The 9,149-nt window shown below is 42.9% G+C and overlaps 1 protein-coding gene across 1 annotated transcript in view; it reads left to right on the forward strand.

Annotated features, from left to right (window-relative positions):
- LOC101860584 overlaps window positions 1-9,149 on the forward strand; it is a gene marked incomplete in the record, with an annotated part of 125,671 nt that overhangs the window by 9,960 nt on the left and 106,562 nt on the right. The window contains 1 exon segment of the mRNA XM_035970672.1: window positions 8,214-8,381. Coding sequence (XP_035826565.1) covers window positions 8,336-8,381 — 46 coding nt within the window.

Here is a 9,149-nt window from a genome sequence, read left to right on the forward strand (position 1 = left end):
AGTCAGAGATTGTCGTGTTGCGCCCCACTCATTCCTGAGTCAGAGATTGTCGTGTTGCGCCCCACTCATTCCTGAGTCAGAGATTGTCGTGTTGCGCCCCACTCATTCCTGAGTCAGAGATTGTCGTGTTGCGCCCCACTCACTCCTGAGTCAGAGATTGTCGTGTTGCGCGCTTTTGCGCTGGGCCCTGACCCCAACAGTATCGGGGTGGACATTTCTGCTGCTTAATAACGGAAACACGCACATCAAATAAGAACTGACTATACTTTATGAGTGACCCCTGGCCATTTCTTTATAAGAAACAGACTATTACAAGCGCAGCGGTTTTTTTTTTAAAACCTACAATTGAAAATAATTTAGAACGTGGTAGCGGAGTGGAAAATAATAGCGAGACTTGGTCTTTTTTCCAAGCCACTTTTTCGTGCGTATTGTTAACTCTTTTCAAATGGCAATATCTCACCGACTATCAAATATTTTCAAATTCTGTAAGCGGTAATAGTCCATGTAATGACAAAAAAAATTGTGTGTAAAATAGAGCGGCGATTACAGTTGATTTTGTGTTGTTTTTTTCTTCCGATTTTACAAAAACACCTTAAGCCACTAGCACAGCCAGTAGACCGGGTCCTTGACCCCAGGGCTGAGTGAGTTCTTTAGAGACGGGACCTTCGAGTTCAACGTCCATCTTCGACAGGACCGAGGCAACGGGAACATTTGTGAGGCATCGTGGTGAAATCAGGCTCTCGTCAAGTTAAGGAAATCAAAGAAACCGGCATTTCCCCACCGGTTTGGGATTGTGGGGTGTTTTTTTTTTTTTTTCGAATTAAAAAAAATGGTTCAACACCTTTTAGGTCCATTAAAAACATATTTATGTGTGGATTTTACTGAAAATAGTTGATTAAAAAATACAAAAATGTAAATTTTCAGCTTCGTTGGACTGTCTCGCTATGACAGTCGGCGTACTTTGGCGGCCATTTTCTCGCAGATTTCACGTCTGAAAGCAGGCGGCCTGACCACTTTCAATCCCAAATATTTCGACTTCTATTCAAGATAGATGGGTATTTTAATATTTTTTTGGTCAGAAGCAAGACCAATGGAGAGGATATAAAATGATACAAATAACTCCATATGGCCCAAAAATTGACGAGCGCCTGACTCCACCACGTTGTGGCACATTTATGTAATTGATACGATTGTGGGAGGCAAAGATGGGGTGCCCACTACGGCGGGATCGGGTCGATCGCCCGACTCGATCGCCCGACTCGATCGCCTTAAACTGAAAACAAACACGTTTGTTTTTTTAGGCGACCGAGTCGTGCGATCGGCCCGGTCGGCCGATCCTATCCATAGTGGGCACCCCATAATAACGGCTAGACGTCCGACGCCGTTTAAAAGAAAGGGATAGATTGATAGAGATAGATTGAACAATGTATAACACTATAGATTGACTTGATATAAACTGGATCACTTGAGACTTGAGAATACATACACATACGTGCGCGCGCACACACTCGAACACAGGCGCGCGCACACTCACACGCGCGCACACACACACACACACACACACACACACACACACACACACACACACACACACACACACACACACACACACACACACACACTCCCGCGCACACACACACACACATGCAAGTGACCCAGGTGCGATTCCCGAGTGGGGTGAAATGTTTATCAAGTGTCTGGGTCTTTCAGGAGGAACGTTGTATCCTCTCAACTCGGGTTGGCCCTGACAATCTGACAGGCAGGGTCGGAATTTCACTCCCCAAAAGATCTAAATCGTATAGAATTGGGGTTTATTTTTTTATTAAAAAAGTTCTCCTGACAGGCAGGGTCGGAAGCCCGCTTCCCAAAAGATCTTAATGGTGTCGCATGGGGTTTTATTGAAGGAAAAAAATCGGCAGGTCCGAATGACAGACCCATGCACACGACGCTTAACATGTCACTGTGGGACGTGGCTGCGCCGGGGAACAGCGACTCATGACGTCATTTTACCGGGGAACAGCGACTAGGTTTTTACTATATTTCTTTGTTACAGTTGAATTTGGAGTAATCGTCTACAGTATCGAAAACAATTAGACCAAGCATGTAACATTTCGTCTCGATTTCAGTAAGCTTAATAGAGCTCGGTCAAATCTCCCGCCAATCTATTCCTAAGGAGGAACAAAAAAGAGAGAAGTTGATCACAGCGTAAAGCAATGAGGAGATGTCGCAGGGAGAATTGTAAAGAAAAATTTCTTTTAAAATGTTGTCAGCTCAGTAGCAAGTTTGAAAACCGTATCTAGAATGTTCTTAAAGTTTGAACTTTTTTTTTTCTCTCTTTGCATTGTCCTCTTCAGGTGGATGTTATCATTTTCAGTTTAGATGCAGCGATTGCAATTCTCCGTTTTATCTTTGTTTTCCGATTTGGTATTGTTTCTCCATGATTGGTTTATCATACTCCTACACGATCATACTCTTACTCACATGATCACACTCACACACACCCCCCCCCCCCCACACACACACACATACACACATACACACACACACACACACACACACACACACACACACACAGACAATCACATACATTTATATAGGTTTTATTTTATTAAACATACATGTAGGTGTGTCTATCAACAAAGTACAAATACAATGAAAATAAATCACCAAACAAACTGACAAATATACAAACAAACACGCACACGAATTTTAACGGGAGTCATTAATTTATGAAGCATTGATGTACGTGTGTGTATCATTTCAGCAAAAATAAGATGAAAACCAAAACACCAAATAAACAAACATGCAAATGGATTTATGATGGAAGTCGTTTTATGGAGCATACATGTACGTGTGTGCACCAATAGTGTGGAAATGGAGAGACAAAAAAAGAAACCAGAAAAAACCCCCAAAAAACAATCAGACAAATACAAAAACACACTGGCTCACGAATTTCTACTTGGGATCATTTCACAGAACATATAGGTATTCGCTTAGGGCAGTCGCTGTTCCCCAGGACACATTTTTCCCCCTGTTTTTAAAGAGTCGCTGTTCCCCTGTGCTCCGGTGGTGGGACGTTACCCTTTGGAAGTTGACCCGAACTCGACAATTTTTTTCCGTTAATTAATTCGTCTGTGTGGCGTATAAGTGGATAGATGGAGAGTGCCACTGGTTGCTCTTATTTATCCCGTCAATTTATTCTTTTTTTGGGGTTTTTTTTTTGGGGGGGGGTTGTTGTTGTTGTTGTTGTCTTGTCTTACTTCCACCTTGCACTAAAGGCCCGCTATTGTGTCGGTGTGTCTCTCTTTGCTCAGAACTCAAAGGGCAATGTATTGATGTCCCCTTGTGATTCTTGCCTTTATGGTGCATGCATGTGTAGGAGAACGGTTTTAGTGGGCGTTTGGCGGGTGCTCGGGTGTTGTTTGCTTTTTTTTTAATCTATAAAAAAATCCATCGTCCTTATTATATTAAACACCTCTCCTCTTTTTTACGTTTGTTACTCTCTTGTAACATTTCTAATCCTATATTCTAATTTCTATATGACCTAATTGTATTGTGAAGCGCATAGAGCTTTCTGTTGAGCGGGGATTTGCGCTATACAAATGTTATCTGTTATTGCCAGTGTCGTAAAACTCTAATGAAAACAGAAAAAAATGCACAGTTTTATAAAGCTGTAACGATGGTTCGTCGATTTGTTTTCTTCAAGGTTGAAGATACTTCTCTTCTCCCATCCCCCCCCCCCCCTGTGGGTAGTTGGCGGGTGCTCTGGTGTGGTTTGCTTCTTCTTTCCTATTAAACATCTATCGTCCTTATCTACCCTCTTTCTTTTTTATGTTTGTTACTCTCTTGTAACACTTCTAATCTTCTGGCGCTCATATGACCTTATGCAGTTGCGAGCAACTCTGTACTTTGGCTCCCGCGTGAGGTCTGTAGGCGTTTTTGTGTGGTCTTCTCCCTCTAGATCTACTCATTTTGATCATTCTCTGTGCCTGAATAAAAAAGGTAACCCCAATGTCTGTTGTGTAATGATTACGCGTGTTCGCAATCGTACGTAGAAGTATTGAGTTCGATTCCCCTGTTGGGAGAATTTTTATTCCATGTCCTGGGACATTGCGTCCCTGGCGGGCAGGTAGGGTCAAAGCCTGTCTCCTAAATGTGGGTGGTTGGCGGGTGCTCTGCTGTGTTTTGCTTCTTCTTTCCTATCGAACGTCTATCGTCTTTATCTCCCCTCCTTCTTTTTTTTTTTTGGTTTTTGTTACTCTCTTGTAATTCCTCTTATCTTCGGTACTTGTATGACCTTATTGTGTTGCAAGTGCCGTAAAACGCCTACTAAAACTAAAACTGTGTCCTAAATGACCGAAATTATTTGGATGGGGGCGTAAAAATCACCTACATTTTAAAGTGATCCAAACAAGGACGGGTTTCTGCATTGACTTTTATTTGCTCTGGCATGAACCACTTGGGAGTGTCATAAAGCTGAACTTTTCATTTCAAATCGAAACTGATTACATTATCGTTCTACTCAGCGATGTCTGAATGATACGTCTGGACGGTTTGTGAGCGCAGCTGATTGATCTTATGTAAATGTAGCTTGTGTTTTTGCGCCCCCATGGACACAATTTGGATGATTTAGGATGTGTACTTTGACCCTGCTTGCCAGGCCAGGGTTAACCTGGGCTGAGAGCGATAAAACATCCCAGTAGACAGACCGAGATACTCGATAAAAATGTCTCCCCGTTCCGGAATGGAACCCGGGTCTCCTACGTGCGACGGCGCATCACGTGACCTTTTTTCTTTTCTTTTCTTTTTTTTTTTTGGTAAGTGTTTCACGGCGCTCACAACTGCATAAGGTCATATGAGCGTGCACGTTAAATATCCCTTTGTGGTCTAAAATCGATAATAAGAGTAGGCTTCGGCCGCCACCCGGGCAAAATTCAAAATTTCCTACCAACTGAAAAAGTTTAATGTGTCCCGCACGCTCATATAACCTTATGCAGTTGCGAGCCCCGTAAAACGCTCCCCCCCCTCCCCCCTAAAAAAAAAAACTCCACAAGAAAACATCTCACTCACAGAGGTATCTATAATCATTAGGGGGCTGTGGCCAAAACGGTCCAAAGAGACACAACCGATACTTTTCTAAACCCAGATAGGAAGTTTAGAGAGGATTTTTTTAGTGAAGAAAATGTTCCGTCGCTCTCCGGATTCGAACCCGAGACCTATTGCAAGGAAAAGGGGAAATTGGGGGCCCCTCTTCGGGCCCCCGGAGAACCCCCCCCCCCCCCAACACACACACACACACGCGCACACTCACACACACCAAGCGCTGGTCCCGAGACGTGGGTGCTTTCTGTGCGTTGGTTTCCTTGGAAAAAGAAAACGTGGGGGGGGGGGGGGGATCAGGAAGTTTATTTGAGCTCTAGTGTGGGGAAGTACAGGGGCTTGTGAAGACGTTGACGACGTTATATGGTTCCTGAGAAAACGGGTGGGAAGTTTCACAAGAAAAGAAAGAAACCGGCAGGGGATCTGTTCAAGGAAATAATACTTTTTTCATCTTATTTGTATTTGCTTGAAGGTTGTTCCCTACGAAAACATAAGTCATATTCATATTATTATACAGACACCTCGCTTAGCTGATCACCAAAAGTTTTCTTTGCGATAGAGTGGTCTGAACTTTGGGCCGGTGTGATAACGATCAGCTGAGAGCCGGCTCAGTCACATGAGCTTTCGGATAAGGACGGAGTCTATTTATTGATTAGATCTGTAATAATCCTCGCACACTTGTGGCTATCTTCTCGGGTCTGTAGATCAGTGGTGTGGTTTTTACTGCAGCCGAATCTTGGTAGGTGCCTCGAGCCGTGTCAACATTTCCAATTTGCTCTTTTGTTTCCAATTTGCTCTTTTGTTTCCGTCCAATTTGCTCTTTTGTTTCCGTCCAATTTGCTCTTTTGTTTCCAATTTGCTCTTTTGTTTCCAATTTGCTCTTTTGTTTTCCTCTCGGGCATATTATAGGGAAGTGTAGTGTTTCGATTGTTACCTGCCTCTTGGTTTGTGCCCCCAGCCGTGTTTTTGTTTTCAATTCGTTCTTTTGTTTTTTACTGTGGCGTCGGTGGCCAAGTAGTTAGGCTTCCGGACTCATAATCGTGAGATTGCGGGTTCGGATCTCAGCTCGTTTCGACGTTGTGTCCTTGCGAAAGGCATTTTACTACACGAGTTTCCCACTTGGCTCGGTCATTTTCGGAGATGGACGTTAGACTCGGAGGTCCCGCCTCTTAAATAACCTTACAGTGTTGATCTGGCCGTTAAACTAATACAATTTCTCCATTTCATTTTGTTTTCCTTGCGTGGATGCAAGTCACGTGATCACTTTCATGTACCTCTAGCGTGATCTGCAGGGTTGTATGGGTGGTTGTGGGTTTGGGGGGGGGGGGGGGGGTTGACTTTCAGTTATTTCAAGTAGAATTCGTAGTGAAGCTGTGGTCTAACATGTGCTTTGTCGTGAATCGTGACAGTAGTTGTATTGCCGTTGAGCACACCGATTGCCCTGTAGATATGTGCTTTAAAAAACCCTTTGTATACAACAAAGTTGAAAGTGTTTGGGGTTTTGTTTGTTCCACGAGAGTGTTTTCTTTGTGCTTACCTACTTTTTTTTCTTCATCTGACTCGCTTGTTTTCTCTCAGTTCCGTTTGTGTGTTCGTGATGCTGAAGCGTTAGAGGCCGTGACTTCTGGTTTTTTTTTTAAATAATGCGGTGTGTATATATATATATATATATATATGTATGTGTATAACGTCACGCCTGCCGCCAGAGATGTTTCGTAGACCGTAGTCGGGCACTGCTGTTATTTCACTTTGGCTTTTACGACGTGAGTGGTTGGTTGTCGCCTTGGTGATGTTCATTTCTTCATCTTAAGTTTGGCTCTTTGCTTTTGTACCCAGGCGAAAAATCTCGGAAGTTGCGCACGTTAAAGATCCCTCGGTGGTCCTAAGTCGATAACAGTAAGCTTGGGCCGCCACCCGGACAAAATTCAAAAATCCCTACCAACTGAAAACGTTTAATGTGTCCCACGCGCTCATATGACACATTGCAATTGCAAGCGCCGTAAAACACTTACCAAAACTGCAACAAAAAAGTACCCAGGATGCGTGAGTTCGAATCTCTCGTCGGGAATTTAGAATTTCTTTTTCTTGAATATCTATCTGTTGGGATACAGTGTACCAATCAGCCCATGTGGGCACTGACTGGTACAGTTGAAACAACTGGCCTCCTGAATGGTTTTAACTATCTGTAGATTGGAATATAATATAGAACCCAGAACGTTTTGGGGTGGGGGGTTTTCAGTTCTGTTCCTAACCAAGTGCGTCCGTCGTTGTGCTAGTTGGCTGTACTTTACAGTTCAGCCTTTTCTTGGTTATGATTGGTGAATATATTTATATATTATATGTATGATTATTTTCTATTCTCTCTTGCAGCGTTCTCTGGTGTGGTTTGCTTCTTCTTTCCTATGAAACCTCTATCGTCCTTATCTCCCCTTCTTCTTTTTGTTTGTTACTCTCTTGTAACATCTCTTATCTTCTTGCGCTCATATGACCTTATGCAGTTGCGAGCGCCGTAAAACCTCTACCAAAACTAAAAACGTACCAAGAAAGTAAATAAACAGTACATAACTGTGTTTTTTCCAGTTTTACCTTGCAGGATAATTCTCCCCAGAATGCAGAACAGTGATTATATAATTTTCTGTTCTTTCCCTCCTGCAGGATAGCTTTCCCCAGAGAATAGAACTTGTAATTTTATCTAATTTTCCCGTTTTCTCTTTACATGATATCTTTCTCCCGTTTTCTCTTTACAAGATAACTTTCCCCATGGTACTTTATTGTTTTTTTCTTGTTTTAGTAGAGGTTTTACAGCGCTCGCCACTGCATGAGGTCATATGAGCGCCAGAAGATTAGAGGTGTTACAAGAGAGTAACAAACATAAAAAAGGAGGGGAGATAAGGACGATAGATGTTTGGTAGGAACGAAGAAGCAAACCACACCAGAGCACCCACCCCATGGTACAGAGTAGTAATTGTTCTATTGTCCTGTTTTCCCTTTACAGGATAACTTCCCCCATGGCAGAGAGCAGTCATTATTCTATTGTCCTGTTTTCTCATTCAGGATAACTTCCCCCATGGCAGAGAGCAGTCATTATTCTATTGTCCTGTTTTCTTTCCCAGGATAACACCCCCCGCCAGGGTTCAAGACAGAGAGTCTGCGTGAGCTGGTGTCCAGGGTACAGTACAGGGGAACAGGGGGATACGCACGTGTGTGATTTCTTTTCGTGAGTGCTGGCCACGTCATGAGGGTGACGTCAGCGCTGCTTTTCTGCGTCCTCGTGGCCTTTGGTGAGTACAGGAACGAATGTAGGAGATCATACATATATATGGTCGTTTTGAAGGACATGGGGGCTATCCCGAAAAATGCTGTTTTGAGAAAATCGAAGTTAAAGTTTTTGGATTCTTATTCAGATTCAGTCTCTTTAAAAGATATGGAGAGTTTTCTCTGTATAACCAAACAAATGTACACACTAATGAAACCCAACTTCTCCTATATGTAGGGCAATGCCCACTTTTGGTGTAGGTCAAGATTTCTTTTAACCCCCGACCATATCCCGCGACCATATTATGGTCGCTGTTAAGGACGAGCGGGCTAACCCAGATTTCGGAGGTTTCCAGGTATATTGACCTACGCCAAAAGTGGGCATTGCCCTACCCATAGAATAAGTTTGGTGGTCTCAATGGTGTATATTTGTTTGGTTATAGAGAAAACTCTCCTTGACTTGTAAAGAAACTGAATAAGGGGCAAACACTTTACCTTCGATTTTCTCTTCACAACATTTTTCGGGATAGCCCCCTTGTGCTTAAAAGTGACCATATTATGTACGCATGACTCATGCACTCTCGCACATGTACAAGCGCGCACGTACATTCACTTGTGAGAAAATCGAAGTTAAAAAGTTTTTGGATTCTTATTCAGATTCAGTCTCTTTAAAAGACATGGAGAGTTTTCTCTGTATAACCAAACAAATGTACACACTAATGAAACCCTTACTCGTTTTTAAGCTCGTCCTTACTGTCTTGTTTGTCTGTATATGACTCTGTGTGTGTGTGTGT

The sequence above is a fragment of the Aplysia californica genome, unplaced genomic scaffold (genome assembly GCF_000002075.1).
Source record: "Aplysia californica isolate F4 #8 unplaced genomic scaffold, AplCal3.0 scaffold00304, whole genome shotgun sequence".
Classification (NCBI taxonomy): domain Eukaryota; kingdom Metazoa; phylum Mollusca; class Gastropoda; order Aplysiida; family Aplysiidae; genus Aplysia; species Aplysia californica.